Genomic DNA, 16,223 nt, shown 5'->3' on the forward strand with positions numbered 1-16,223 from the left:
AAGTGAAGGGTATTAAAAGTTGCATTCCCTCAGTGCAAAAGCAAGGAGTACAGCACATAAAAGAAAAAAAACCAAGCAAATAGCACATCTCACAGCACCAGGGACCCAGGTTTGATTCTCGCCTTGGGGCACTGCCTGTGCAGACTCTGCATGTTCTCCCCATATCTGTGTAGGTTTCCTCCGGGTGCTTCAGTTTCCTCCCACATTCTGAAAAACGTGCTGTTTAGGTGCATTGGCCATGCTAAATTCTCCCTCAGGGTGCCGGAGTTTGGCGACTAGGGGATTTTCACAGTAACTTCATTGCAGTGTTAATGTAAGCCTACTTGTGATACTAATAAATAAACTTCAAACTTTAAACACAACCCTCATGTCATACAACCAACTCAGCATATTCCCCAATGGAAAGAAGGAGACCAACAAACAATTAAACTATGGCCTCCCTAGTTCCACTGTCAGAGCACACAGGTGGACGAATACCATCTAAACAAACAAAATGGACACCCTGATTTTCACTAAAAAAAACAGGATAACAGGCAACAAATGACTCTGTGGTCACATAGCATACACCCTTTTCAGGATACGAGACAGAATCACAAAATAGGGTTTATAATCTATAAAAGGGATTATAAAATTATAAATTATAAAATAATTTATAAAAGGGAACAAAGTTCAGGATGAATGATGAACTGCAGGATAATGTAACCATCCACGGAGCTGGAAAAGACAAAAGCCGTGATAGAATCATTGAGCAACATCCAGGATCCACCCAGAGTTTCACCAAAGGCTCTGCACCTCCACCGTGCTGTCATACCAAAGCCCCAGCAAAGAAAAACAGGTCAAGGACCTAATGCACCCAGCCATCTCCAACCCTTCTTGATGAACACCAAGGACAACACAATGCAAGACCAGTGGTTGGAGACTTCGGCTGACCCCAAACCTCGAAGACTGGATACATTGTGCTTCATTGAACTCCAGGTGCCCAGCCCTCAAGTCGAGATTGTGAAAGCATGGCAGCCAATTCTCAAATTCAGCTGAGAATTGACCCCTAGCACCCCTCAAGAGACTGGGCACATGGATACCTCTTCTTCGGCCCCATCTCCCCGAGTCTGCCAGGATGTATGTTGCACCATGCAGCAGGGTTTCCAAGAACCGAAGGTGGGCCTTCACTGAGGAAAATGCCATCTTGACTGGCAGGATTCCCTTCTCTGCTTCATCTATTCTTTTTAGGATATCTCGCAGTGCCTAACATGAGAACCAAAAATCTCTGGTGGCCATTGTCCACAGCAACACCGAAGCATAGGCCCGCTCACCAGCGAAATCGCCACTACAAACTGAGTCCCACGCCAGCCATCTCCGACCACCTCGATCAAACAAGGATTTTCTAGACTTAACTCTGCTCCCCTTTGCCAAATTTAACAAGGATCTTCCAGGATCATTACACAGATTATACACATCAGGATCGGATAATTATGGGTTGTGCATCAGGATAAAAAACAGATTAAAAGAGGAGTACCGCCAGAGCTTGCAAAAATGCAGCCATATCTCGCGTTTACATCACGTGACTGCCCAGGAGTAATTTGAAGAATCAACGATACTTCAAAACTGCACTCTTTTTTCTAGATTTACTGTAAATTAAAATGATGCAACGTGAATTAGCATCCAGCAATAATATAGCTTAACACCCCTGCTTGTAGAATATAGTCCTTTGTACATCTAGTTCCAGATGCACATCTAGCACTGTATCTAGTTACTATTCTACAGAAACGAATGCAATATTACTGGGATAAACGTGACACTTTATTTAGGCAATACTCAAATCACCTTTCCATTTCACACATATCAGCAATTGAAAACCTTGAATTGTTTGCCCAATGCGATGCAGCAATCACATTTCCATTATATTTGATGCAGAATATAAATTTTCACTGCATCAATTTTATAAAACAAGTGGAGAATAATGGATACATGGTACTAACCTCGCTTGTAAATTACTATACTTTAGCATAACATATAATCTTTGGGTTAAATGAGAAGTTTTCATACTTGTGCTTTTGTTAGCAATAGAGCTCATGCCAAACAAATGAATAGGGCACTCCACACAATTCATGTTATTTGGCTTTAATGAAGGTATAAAAACTAAAATTGAAATCCAATTATCACTAAGTAACATTTGGCTTTATTTACTTACAGTTACGAAGCATTAAAGTGCTGTCATGAAACATTAAAGTGCATCAGGCCTAATTTGTAATACTGTATAAGTATTTCAAAATTCTAATTTTGGAAAAATAGAACTGAGGTGCCCATGACATAGCCTGCACTGGCAATGCAGAGGGAAAGCCACTGTAAATTATGCCATAGGATTGCCTCCACTTAATTTGAATGGCCTGGCATGAAAAGATTATCCTTGGGGAGTGGGCAACGAAGCAGGGCTGCAATTCTTGAGAGGCAGCAGCTCCTAAAGGGCTGCATTCTGTAATTGAAGGGGAAGAGATATTGGTGGTACAAAAAGAAGCTAATTGTTTATGATAATATTGCAAATATATGTGGGCACTTAATGCTAAAGAGTTTGTGATCCTGTTGTAGGAGGTGCAATTTGGGGCTGAGGACCACTCGCTAATAAAAGTGCAGGTTCAAAATGCTACAGGGAGATCAGGGATGGGGTCAAAGCAGCCATCCAGGTCTCTCCCACCTGAATGCAAATGAGAAGGTTCAATCTGGCATGCAACCATTGCTTATACTCTTTTGTTTTGCCTAACATGTTTAGCTCACAATCTAAAATCTGGACTAATAATCCATGAATGCAACTTCAAATCTCATCCTGGCAGCTGAAAATTTTAATTCAGTTTTAAGAAGATGGTGCTTGTAAAAATGACCAGTTGTTTGTAAAATTCAAACTAGTTTACTGATATCCTCGAGGGAAAGATCTCTGTTGCCCTTTCACAATTTGGCCGATATGTGACTTATATTGCAGCCTATAAAGTGGCCTGGCAAAACCACTACAATCCTGGAGGCCCCTACCTAACATAATTGTGGGAGTAGCATTACAACACACATGACAATAGTTCAGGAACAGGACATATACTACCACCTTTGCAGGGCAAGTAGGGATGGGCAAAGAATGCCGTCCTGGCCTGGGATGCCCACATCCTGGGAATTAATTTTATAAAAAGTTGGGACTTTTTTTATTAAACAGAGGCAGTGGCAGATGAACAATTTACTGTCTTTGTCATGCACTTCCTGTCTGAGGTGCCACTGCACTGTCAAGCGGCATCCTACATTACAGCAGTTAACATATGTTAGCCCTGGTCTATTATTCTCTCTCCCCTTCAAATACATATGCACTATGAACTACCTCTTCCTGGGAGCAAGCCACTGACCATTTTAATGACGCTTTTGTGGTCAATTCCTGAGCATTAATTGTTTTTATTCATGGGATGTGAACTATAAAGTTGCCAGACTATGTAACAGCCGATTTCCTTCCCTTATAAGGACATTACAACAATTGACAATGGCTTCATCATTAGGCTTTCAATTTATATTCACCATCTACCATGGTAGAATTTGAACCCGGGTTCTAGAGCATTACGCCGGGTCTCTGGATTACTAGCCAGGTGACATACCAGTGCGCCACCGCCTCCCCTCCAAAACCTTGTATTCAAACAATTTCCATTCATGAAGGCCATGGTGTCATCTACAGCATCCTGGAAAAAGCGTGGCACATATTTCAACTGGCGTTTACACAGATAGGTCCCAAGGCAGTGATAAAATATGTGGATAAAACATCTCAGTTGTCTCAATCTGTAGGTCTGTGCTCTCTAGAACTCATCTTCCTTAATTAAATCATGCATGTTATTGGAATCCCGAAAGGAATTCCCATCCTCTGTTTTGAATGGTACAATTTATATGGTAATGGAAACCATTAATTATGAATGTAAGCATTAGTAAAGGGGGAAAAAAAACAAAACTAGCAGACTACTGAGTAAAGCCAACTAATGCATAGAGCAAAACATAATTGCAACTGCAAAAACTAAGCCCTTTCAATATAGTCTCAAACAATAAATTCCCTTTATAAAGCTAATTGGATAAACCAGGTGTCAGGATTCGTGGCATATTCATTTCATGTGGGCTAACTGCATCCTGTGGATGCAGAATAAACCCAAGTAATTAAATCCAGCTGGGATTGCCAACCCTCCTGGAATTAAAGGATAATCTGAATACTACTCGAGAGTAAAATTACATGGATAGTAACAGTTAGCATCTCGCAGCAAAATAATAATTAAGAAAATAAAATTTGCATTCATATATTGCCTTTCACAGACTCAAAATGATTTGCAACCAGGGTAGACACTACTGAGTTGCAATTAAATGAAGTGAAGCTGTTCTCCAAGCAATGTGCGAGTGGAAGCTGTGAACCATTTAACTCAGTCTCAACATCTTTCAATCACACCCCGCGACCTGCCTCTCGGCCAAATCACTAACTGGATTGCAGATGGACATCTGAGTCATGTTTAGTGGGTAGAGAATGGCAGTGGAGCGTCGGAGATAGAGAAATAGAGGAAACGAGAGAGAGCATGTGAGAGAGAATGAATGAGCAAGATGAACTTTGGCAAATCAAATGTTTTAAAGGTTTTAAGATTTTGACAAATTCAACATCTTTAAATTTCCTTCAAAATAAGTAACTATTAAAAGACCTTTCTCTTAAGAATTTAATTACAAACATTATAAAAATAAGAAAAAAACTTTATCAAGGTGGTTTCAGTTCATCAGTAAATTAGGTTGTGCCTTATCATCATTATTGACCAAAATATAAGGACATGAACTTAATTTAATTGACTATAGGTTCATCCAATTAAATGACATTACCATCGCTGAATCCCCCACCAACACCACCCTGGGGGTTACCACTGACCAGAAACGGAACTGGACTAACCATATACATACTGTGGCTACAACAGCAGGTCAGAAGCCACAAATCCTATTACAATGAACTCACCTGACTCCCTAAAACCTGTCCACATTTACCAGGCACAAGTCAGAAGTGCGATGGAAATCTGTCCACCTGCCTGGATGGGTGCAGCTCCACCAACACTCAAGAAGTTTGACACCATCCAGGACAAAATAGCCTGCTTGATTGGCACTCGTTCCACATTCACTCCTTCCACCACGAATACACTGATCTACTTGTATGCACAGTAAGAAGTTTAACAACACCAGGTTAAAGTCCAACAGGTTTATTTGGTAGCAAAAGCCACACAAGCTTTCGGAGCTCTAAGCCCCTTCTTCAGGAAATTGAGTCTGTGTCTTTATATGCTCTGTTTGTGAACAGAATTCCCACTCACCTGAAGAAGGGGCTTAGAGCTCCGAAAGCTTGTGTGGCTTTTGCTACCAAATAAACCTGTTGGACTTTAACCTGGTGTTGTTAAACTTCTTACTGTGTTTACCCCAGTCCAACGCCGGCATCTCCACATCATGACTACTTGTATGCACCATTAACAAAATGCACTGCAGGAACTCACCAAGGCTCCTTGGGCACCATCTTCCAAACCCACGACCACTACCATCTAGGAGGACAAGGGCAGCAGACACATGGGAACACCACTACCTGGAAGTTCCCCTCCAAGTCTTGCACCATCCAGATTTAGAAATATATTGCTGTTCATTCAGCATTGTTGGGTCAAAATCCTGAAATTCTTTCCCTAATAGCACTGGGGGGTGTACCTACACCAATTGGACCACAGCGGTTCAAGAAGGCAGCTCACCACTACCTTCTCAAGAGCAATTAGGGATGGGCAATAAATGCTGATCTTGCCAGTGATATCCACATCCCATGAATGAATTTTTTTTTTAAATCACTAATTATACTTATATTAATTACAGAAAATTGCAGGAATGAGAAACTCAAATACATCAATAAAGTTACTTCATAAATATTTTCATGAAAGTTGCACACATTTTTGATAGTGCAATTGGAAATTAAACTTAGGCAAAATGGAAATGTTGTCATTTCTGAAATGGAGTTATGCTTGGTGATGTTCATCCACACCTCAATGTCCAACTTCACTCTTAACAAAATTCTGGCAATGAAACCCTGATATCATCACATACAAATTTATGTAGATAAAAATTAAAGTGCAAACAACTTTGAAGAAACGCCTCAAAATAAAACTTAAAATATGACTATAATTCTAATATCTTCATTCACTGTGCAAAACTGGAAATGGCATTTTAAAGAAAAAATTCATTATAGATTGAAATGGGTGAATAATATTTTGCAAAGTTCAATATAATGAATAGGCTTTTAGCAAATACATGACTTTATTACAAGAATCGTGAAATAGGCTTGTAGTTGTGTAAGAACCAAACTCACCTGAGCACAATAAATCACTACGATGTCCCTTTTCAAACATAAACTTGACATACTTAATGCCCCCTTGGGGTAAATGGGATTACAACAAATTGGGAAATGCAATCGGCTCGGAAAACCAACCTGTACATGAAGAAGACTCATCATACGTTTTGTGGCCTGTCAATTAATGGCCCAAGGCAATAAGGACTTTGAATAATTTCTTTTCATACAAAGGTTTATGTAAGTCCTCAGGTACAGCGGTAGATTTTCAATATGACACCCAAGCATTAAACTGGTATTGTGGATTGGCTATACCTTAACCTTAACCATTCAATCACATGATTACCGATTAATGGAATGTAATAAAATACTTTGTTATAATTTGGATTTAATTCACGATCATAGTGAGAACTGCTTACTTACTCTTTATAAGTTCCTGTGTCTGGGTCCTCTGACAGGACGTCATGCAATGCTTCCACACAAATGTTTATAATGCCGCAAAACTTATCTTGAATGACACTGTAAAAGAACAGGAAGCAGCTTAAATTGTGTGACCTCCACGAAGTTTGCAACAGGAAGTCTGCCCTGAAGCAAAACAAAAGCATAGCTGGACAAATACTCTCTGAATAATTTTAAAAGCCTTAATAGAAAACACACCTTGAAATATATATTTTTAATTTATAATAATGAGCCTTTTTCCTACAAATTAACAGTTAAAAGTTAAAACTATAACTGACATTTACTTAATTGCCGAGAACAATTATTGTAGGAACCGTCCTCTTTTGGGATCTCTTTTGAAATTTGCACAAATAGGCAGTATTGCTATACTATATATTAGAGGGATATGAATGCTTATAATCAAATTTTACAGGTATAATCTCTTAACATTCATGTTCAGTATTAAGCCTGTCACAAAAAATAATCCTATACTGAGTAATAGCAATTTAAAGTGTTACAGCAGTTAGATGGATATCAGGGTCTCCACATATATTGGTTTAAATAATCTGATTTTAAGCTTTGCTCACCGTGCAAGAGGTTCTGGCAGAAAAGTACAAGAGCCTTGGTGCATTCTGACTTCCATCTAAATTACTTTTAATTATGGGAGTAATGAGACACAAGCATTTGGATTAAAATTTAAGACTCCAAATCCACTTATTGTGAATTAGACCATCAAAAGGACTTGATGCTAAAATAATGAGAAAAGCTTGGCTACCCATTAAAATAAGGCTGTCTGTTAATTTACTTCTACAAACAGTAAAGCTTGTATTTGTACATATACAAACAAAGTTCAGCAAGATTGGCTGAAAACAAAATTTGACAGATCAACGTGGTCCCAATCCAGCCATCCTAACCCCTGCAAAAACAAAATCACAAATAGCCTGAGTCAATAACGTCCCCTTTCAGCAGACCACCAGAGTCCCGAGGGTGGCATCACAGAAGTGAACCACACTGACAGGCCACTGGCGGTGATGGAAACGATCAGGCATACCATAAATCTCTCGCAAACACACACATTCACAACAAATCCACTTACAGCCTTTCCCTTCTGGATATTGACATCAGGAACCTTTGAAACATTTTTCAAATAACAATGTGCATGGTGAAAACCAGGAATACTGACATTTTGTCGTGCTCACAAATACGAAAGACACAAGTACATAGACATAGACAAATCAAGCAAAATGTGGATTTGATATAAACCAAAATCAACTAGTTTGAATTTCAATCATGGTTAACTCATTATGGTGACAATATCCACATCATGTTAAAAACTTAACACAAGGCAGTACCAGCAGAAAATATAATTTCAAGAAAGATCACTTCTGAGCACAAAGCTAATAAATGTATAAAAGTTCTGCACTAAAAAGACATTCTGCTTCATAAAATATACATAAGCTTCAAAGCACAATTTTAAAAGCCCTGAACAATACTTTTCAAAAAGATCTGAGTGACAAACCTTGTTTAAATTTAAACTATTAATTGAAGGTTGACCAAAAAAATTTTTTAGAAAACACTGTAGAAAAGCAGAGTGATTTAATTGACTAATCCATACTTTAATTTATGAATCACAGTTGCACTAAAAAGGAAACATTATCAGAGATAATGCCAGGAATCCAGGATAACACTGGATTCAACTGGAAAAGCACGTTTCTTTTCAATTTGATTTTATTTGAGTAAGATTGCAATAACACGTAGAGTTAAAAAGGCTGCCTAACAAAATTTTATATAAAATAATAAAAATGAAATAAAGATGAAATATACATGAGGGCTAAGTCTAGCATCAACTGATCAAACAAGTAGCATTGTAGTAATCCTAGCTTTATGAAGTTTGGAAAAGATGACCCAAAGTAAAGATGAGAACAATGTCTTTGATTAGTTTTTAGTTGTCAGACAAGCGCAATCAAAATGTAGGGTAACAACAATCTACATAATGCACTCTGCTTAATTCATATTTATGACATTAGTAGCTAGCATCAGCTGGCATCTACTTTTCTAAGGTCAGAAAGTAATGCCAGAATACAAGACAGATTATAAGAAAATCTTCTTGTTTGTAATATAAAGAAGACCATCACTCTTGGATCACTGATGCACTTCATCCAACAACTGTTTTCCTCAGAAATTCTGCTTTAAACTTTTGATGCATTCATCATGGACCGACAAGCAACCATGATGGCATGTTTATAGCAGCACCATCATATTTGATGTGACTGTGTTATAAACACTGAAACCTCAGATGTTCAGTGTCTTACAAAATGCAACATTCTAATGCTATTTTGAAAATTAAAAGTACATTTTAAATTAAATCATTTGGAATCACTTCTTTTTGACCAGTAAAATCTCTAAAAGAAATATACTCTTTCCACTACTTAAATTTCTGTCTGAAACATGGAAATGACACAGGTGCATAATCGCAAGTTCATTAATATGAATAAAAACCCAAGAAACCCACACACAGTTTTTGTTCATGGAGTATTTATTGCTCAATTATGAACAGTGTACTGTTGTTTCTTATAATAAAAGGAACTATTCTGCTAAACCACTGGGATGCCAGCTGCTGAATAGTTGAATGCATTAAATTAATAAATACATACCACCTAAACTTTATTACAGCTGTTGAAGTTAACTACTATGTGATTTTAAAAGTCCAGGTTATATTTTGTAACTTCCTGAATGATGGTGCTGTGGAGGCTACATACAATACAAAAGGAAGATTCCATGCTGTAAAGTATACCACTTTAAACATTAGGCGTTTTATGGTACACATGGATAAAAACATGTACTTTAGTAAAAAATTTGTTTTACACAGGAGTTGCTTGAAAGAAGGATAATTCAATGATACATACACACTTCGAAACACAACTAACTGATTATAAATATTTATCGTCATTAAATGTTAAACTTCTACATGGTATAAGCCAAAACATCTCATTTGGGACAGCGTTAGACTGAAGATGTAAAGGTCCCTGTGTCTGCATGGGTTTCCCCTGGGTGCTTTGATTTCCCCCAACACTCCAAAAATGTTGATAGGTTGATTGGCCATGCTAAATTGCCCCTCAGTGTTCCAAGATAAATAGGTTAGGGGGAGTAGTGGGGTAAAAATGCGGGGTTATGGAGATAGGGCCTGGATAAGAGTCATTGCTGACTCGATGAGCTGAATGTCCTCCTTCTGCACTGTGGGGATGCTATAATTCAATTCAGTGTACATCAGAGATATAAACACAATCATAAAACAGAGTGCTCAAAAAAAATAACTTGTGCTTGATTAGGAGGTTGTGATATCTTTAGGAGACTGGTTTGGTCTACTTCTGGATTTGCCACAGGTTCTGGAGGAATAACCTGCACATGATCTGTCACATAATAGCGCGCATATGGATAGACACTGTAATACTCCAGAACATGGTCTCCTTCGGCTTCAGCATCCTTGAGTTTCTGACGCAGTTGATGAATTTTGTATATCAGGATTAAAACTACCACACACGCCAAGATAAAAAAGGCCAAGAGTATATCAAAGGCTTGGTTCAGGTTTACTAAATTTTGTTCACAGGTCAATAAAGGCTTGATCGACATTGATGCCATATCGGAACCTGCAAATCTGGTTAAATTTACAGGTGCATATTCAATTGGTAGCTGCCCTGGTCGCATACTTGTTAACTGCCCAGTGCCTTCCTCTGCGACAAGAACTGCATCTTTGAAGTCTTGCACCGATACAGAATTGTGCTCCAGCTTGAAATAAACATTTGGGGTATTTGTTTTTATTGAAGTCAACGCTATGTTAATAGTCGGAGATATCGTTTTAGTATCTAATCCCAAAGGTACCAAAGTCATGTTGCATCTGTTGACTTCATTTATACTGATGTAATGCAAGGACTTACCACGTAGCTGGTGTGGACTGTGACAACGAATGTTTAATCGAAGTGAGGATGATAATAACCATCTGCACAAACTTAGCAATTTACAGTCACACTCCCAAGGATTGTCATTTATTAGTAAATGATTTAGAGAAACCAATGGCCTCAAGACCTCAGGACTTAGATTAGTAAGATCATTACTGGCCAAGTGTAGAACCTTTAAAGTTGTAGCCATTCCTTCAAAAGAATCTGGCTCAATGAAGGATATATTGTTATGGTCAAGCCGCAAATATCCAAGATGCAAGATTTTAAAAGCATCAGAATTAACATGAATTATGCTATTGTTATTTAGAGCTAAATGTATTAAGCTCTTCAGTGCTGAAAAGCCATCTTTGGCTACGGCTTTTATTTTGGCATTACTGAGGTAAAGATATCGGAGACTTTCTAGTCCATTGAATGAATAGCGATGGACCAACTTTATTGGGTTATTGGATAAGATGAGCTTTTTAAGGATCTTAAGCTGAACAAAAGTATTTGATGGGATCCATGTCAAGCAGTTGCCCTGCAGATTGAGAAACTCCAGTTGTGTGAGCTGCCAGAATGAGGAATTAGATATCCATGAAATTCTATTGTTAGCTAGATGCAGTGTATGAAGACTAATCAAGCCCATGAACATTCGACCACTGAGCATGGTAAGGGAGTTTCCTTCGAGTTGTAAGTATTGAAGGGTCGGCAAATCAGAAAACAATCCTCCTGGAATATAAAGAATTTGATTATGTTGTAGGTGCAAATATCGAAGTTTTGAAAGGCCTCCAAAGATCCCCGGACTGAAGTACTGCATCTGATTATTATTCAAATGCAGGTAGTACAAATTGGTGAGACTAATAAAAGCTTGACGATGTATATAGATGAGATCATTCCTGTCAAGGAAAAGCGTTGACAGTCTGGTAAATCCTGCTAAATCCTTGGCTGTTATATTAGAAATATTATTCCTGCTAAGGTAAATCAGCGAAGTGCTTTTTATGAAATTCCGAGGAACTGATGTTAAACCTAAATTGTAGCACTGAACCAGAGTCCTTGAACAACGCTGACAAGTGGAAGGACAAACCAGTGAAAGGCCTTGAGGCATTTGAAGAAGAATGCAAACCAGCAGCTTGACAATGGTTAGGTAGCATTTGTTGATGTTGTAAAATCCACACATTTTCTTTTGTAGTTCTTCTTTATAGCCTATTGTTTCACCAAATTAAAAAGACAACACGTTACCAGAGGCTGACCTAGTTCCGTTTTCTTTTCATTTTTACCTTATGGCAAAATGACAAAACCATTATTTTCTACATTTTACACTTAGATAGAATTTTTAATTCTTTACTTAATATTTTACCCTTTAAATTTATTTTCTGTTCTTTTTTGGAGTGCAGCAAATGACACCCCACAATTCCTAGCTGAATAAATGTTCATAAGCCACAGAGATACACAAGAACTCTTTTCATTAGATCATTGGATTAGTAACAGTTAAAAATGCATATCACCACCAACTGCACCAACATATGTAACTCATCAATAAATTATTTTTCACTCTCAACTTCTTGATAATTTCTCCTTCTATGGGTACCAGACTAGCGCCAGCTAGAAATAGAAAAAAATGTTCATTTATTTATATATCTCTCACAACCACAGGATATCATGGTACTGTCCAGCCAATGAAATGCTACTTTGAAGTGTAGTCACTGTCATTATGTAAGAAGCATGACAACTAATTTGCACACTGCAAGCTTCCACAAGCAGCAATGTGATAATGACCAGATATTCTGTTCATTTGATGTGGTTGAGAGATAATTCTCAGGGTACTGTAATCCCCAAAACAAGCAGAAAGCCTAGGCGAGGGAGTTATCAAAGCCAGGGGCTGAGCTCACTCCAAAGAATCATACAACATGAAGGGAGGCCAATTGGCCCATCGTATATTTTCCAGCTCCTTCATTACAACAGGGATCATACTTGATCTTCACTATGATTTGGAACATCTGGAGATTATAACAAGTCTTTCCTTATGTTCTTCAAAACTGCCATAAATTAATCTCTTTTCCCTGTTCTTGCCCGCAATCCTGCAAATTACACTTTTTCAAGTGTATATTCAATTCCCCTTTGAATCCATTTCCATCACTGTTTCAGGCAGTGCATTCCAGATCATAATCTCTCCCCTGAAGTTACAGAAATCTTCCTGAGCAGCATCAATATGTGCAGTCTTATTCCTAGCAATAAACTATATCAGCCTCAAACACTTCACATTTATGTTTGCATGAAAATATGTATAATATTGAATATCTAAACTATTCAAAAGATGGTTACTAATCTGCCCTTCTGTTCTTATGTAGGTAACTATTAAATATGTCTTAGCAATAAAAATGTGAAAATATGAGAAAGGGTCTATAACCAAAACACTAAACTGACTATTTCTTTGATGGCTCTGCTGTGCAATTACTGTATCTGGTTTTTTAGATACGAGACCTTGTAGATTTAGCAATTAGATGCTATGTTTTAAATATATATTCAATATATTTTTACATTAAATATTTTCAACATATGATTTATAAATGGCAAAATAGCAATGCAACATGACATCTATTTTCTTAACTGCATTGATTCCACCAGAAATATGTAAAAATAATTTGGTCCTCACAAATACTGGATCAATACTCAGAAAATAATAACATTTTAATATGGCTCTGAGACCATAGGTTTGCAATCCAATTATTAGCCTGATTTGACATCTATAGATTTTGATTGAAGCTGTAAAATCAGCCATTGTAAGCAAGATTCTTTTGATATGTGATGACAATTTATGCTATCTTTTCAAGAAGAAGCTAATATTGGATCTTACTGTTGAGAAAAGTTACACTCTACAAAACAGCTCAATGAACAAACTTAGTTCAATTATTTGATATTTTTGCATTGGTATCAGAACAGGATTCCAATTGGGTTATGTTTTCCAAGGTAAAGACATTCTATGAATCTGTACAGTGTACTTTCCAATCCTCATTATTAAAGAATTAGACAATCATTTTGCACATACCTTCAATACAACAGGGTGTATTTTAAAAAGCACAAATGGCCGAATGCTCAAAATATCAAAACAATCTTCTTGTATAGAATGATCCATTTTTGTGGCACTTAAAAGTTATGGTAAAAGTATAGTGACATTGGTAAAATGTCATTTTGCAGCTACAGTCCATGCGAGAATCCCATTTCTCCCTTTTTAAAACTAATCCCCATTTCCTCCTCTTGCCATGGTTTTTTGAGCATTCTTTCCCCCTTACTTATTGAAGGAATTGATTCCTTGCATGAGTATAGTATCTAACATTTTTGAATATAAATTCCTGAATGTAAGTCAAGAGCAAAAATGGTGGTCAGCTTTTCACTCTCTAAGCTAAGGGCATAGAATCAACTGTAGAGACCTACCTCAGCCCTGAGCTTTTAACTGCCTAGTAAAAGATGAATAGCTGTCAAGGTCAAAGCTGCTAGGATGGTATTTTATCACCATGAACATGCATTGTGAAAGCAATGTTTTAATGGGGAAAAAAACACTGCACATCATGATTCTACTAACTCAAAGTTACAAATTTCAATATGCTTAAAAAATACAGAGACCTTATAAATTACATTCTCACCTGAATGAATCAAATAATGCTCCTTAAAATATAAATGCTCCGTTACAACAAGGTTGAGAGAAAATGAGCACGCATCTATTTTAAAAGAATGATTTGAGTTAATGAACAAAAGATTTCACTTGCAGGAGGGAAATGGAAAATGTCAACTTCAGGAATTGTACACATCCCTTTTGTGTGTATCTGAAGTCAGGAAGGAACTGACTATTCTTGCTGTTCCTCTGCAGCGATTGGACATAAAACATATTTCCATAAAAACAGGAAACAGTGCAACTGGATAAAATCTGATTGTTCACTGAGGATTGCTCCTATCAAGGCAATTTCAGCTGCTTCTAGGCTTTAGAACCCACAGCCTGTTTAAGAATTAATTTCAGTTAATTAGAATTAAATTACATAGAACAAAGAACAATACAGCACAGGAACAGGCCCTTCAGCCTTCCAAGCCCGTGCCGCTCCCTGGTCCAAACTAGACCATTCTTTTGTATCCCTCCATTCCCACTCCGTTCATGCGGCTATCTAGATAAGTCTTAAACGTTCCCAGTGTGTCCGCTTCCACCACCTTGCCCGGCAGCACATTCCAGGCCCCCACCACCCTCTGTGTAAGATACGTCCTTCTGATATCCGTGTTAAACCTCCCCCCTCTCACCTTGAACCTATGACCCCTCGTGAACGTCACCACCGACCTGGGAAAAAGCTTCCCACCGTTCACTCTATCTATGCCTTTCATAATTTTATACACCTCTATTAGGTCACCCCTCATCCTCCGTCTTTCCAGTGAGAACAACCCCAGTTTACCCAATCTCTCCTCATAACTAAGCCCTTCCATACCAGACAACATCCTGGTAAACCTCCTCTGTACTCTCTCCAAAGCCTCCACGTCCTTCTGGTAGTGTGACGACCAGAACTGGGTGCAGTATTCCAAATGCGGCCGAACCAACATTCTATACAACTGCAACATCAGACCCCAACTTTTATACTCTATGCCCCATCCTATAAAGGCAAGCATGCCATATGCCTTCTTCACTACCTTCTCCACCTGTGACATCACTTTCAAGGATCTGTGGACTTGCACACCCAGGTCCCTCTGCGTATCTAAACCCTTTATGGTTCTGCCATTTATCGTATAGCACCCCCCCTACGTTAGTTCTACCAAAATGCATCACTTCGCATTTGTCTGGATTGAACTCCATCTGCCATTTCTTTGCCCAAATTTCCAGCCTATCTATATCCTTCTGTAGCCTCTGACAATGTTCCTCACTATCTGCAAGTCCAGCCATTTTCGTGTCGTCCGCAAACTTACTGATCACCCCAGTTACACCTTCTTCCAGATCGTTTATCTAAATCACAAACAGCAGAGGTCCCAATACAGAGCCCTGCGGAACACCACTAGTCACAGGCCTCCAGCCGGAAAAAGACCCTTCCACTACCACCCTCTGTCTTCTGTGACCAAGCCAGTTCTCCACCCATCTAGCCACCTCCCCCTTTATCCCATGAGATCCAACCTTTTGCACCAACCTACCATGAGGGACTTTGGACTCATAGAAGACAATCACCCTTGCTAGTGAGTAATAGCCAATAATTTCCTCTCCAACCATTCCTTTCCTCCATCAAGTAACTTTGCAACTGTATTTTAATCTTAAATGTACCCTGAACCAGTGCTGCTTGATTATTAATGCACACGCTCCAAAGGACTACGGGATCGGAGAACATTCCTGCAATAGCATGGAAGACATGTGCTCCAGAGCCAGTCACACCCCTAGCCAAGCTTTTCCAGTACAGCTACAACACTAGCATCTATCCAGCAATGTGGAAAAATGCCCAGGTATGCCCAGCCCACAAAAAAGCAGAACAAATCCAATCCAGCCA

At 38.4% G+C, this 16,223-nt stretch overlaps 2 protein-coding genes across 13 annotated transcripts in view; both read right to left on the reverse strand.

Moving 5' to 3' along the window:
• ipo11 (importin 11) overlaps positions 1-16,223 on the reverse strand; it is a 548,937-nt gene that overhangs the window by 118,982 nt on the left and 413,732 nt on the right. For 8 of the 12 annotated variants that reach the window (XM_078218342.1, XM_078218361.1, XM_078218371.1 and 5 more), the window contains one exon: positions 6,770-6,865. The exons of the other annotated variants lie outside the window; for them this stretch is intronic. In XM_078218342.1, coding sequence (XP_078074468.1) covers positions 6,770-6,865 — 96 coding nt within the window. The remainder of the gene's footprint in view (positions 1-6,769; positions 6,866-16,223) is intronic. 12 annotated transcript variants of the gene reach the window in all.
• LOC144497328 (uncharacterized) lies at positions 9,317-14,488 on the reverse strand. The gene is made up of 2 exons (XM_078218441.1): positions 14,361-14,488; positions 9,317-11,922 (listed from the first exon to the last, which is right to left on the reverse strand). Exon 2 carries the CDS (start codon positions 11,894-11,896, stop codon positions 10,070-10,072), a length of 1,827 nt encoding a protein of 608 aa, XP_078074567.1. The 5' UTR covers positions 11,897-11,922; positions 14,361-14,488; the 3' UTR covers positions 9,317-10,069.

The sequence above is a fragment of the Mustelus asterias genome, chromosome 1, assembly GCF_964213995.1.
Source record: "Mustelus asterias chromosome 1, sMusAst1.hap1.1, whole genome shotgun sequence".
Classification (NCBI taxonomy): domain Eukaryota; kingdom Metazoa; phylum Chordata; class Chondrichthyes; order Carcharhiniformes; family Triakidae; genus Mustelus; species Mustelus asterias.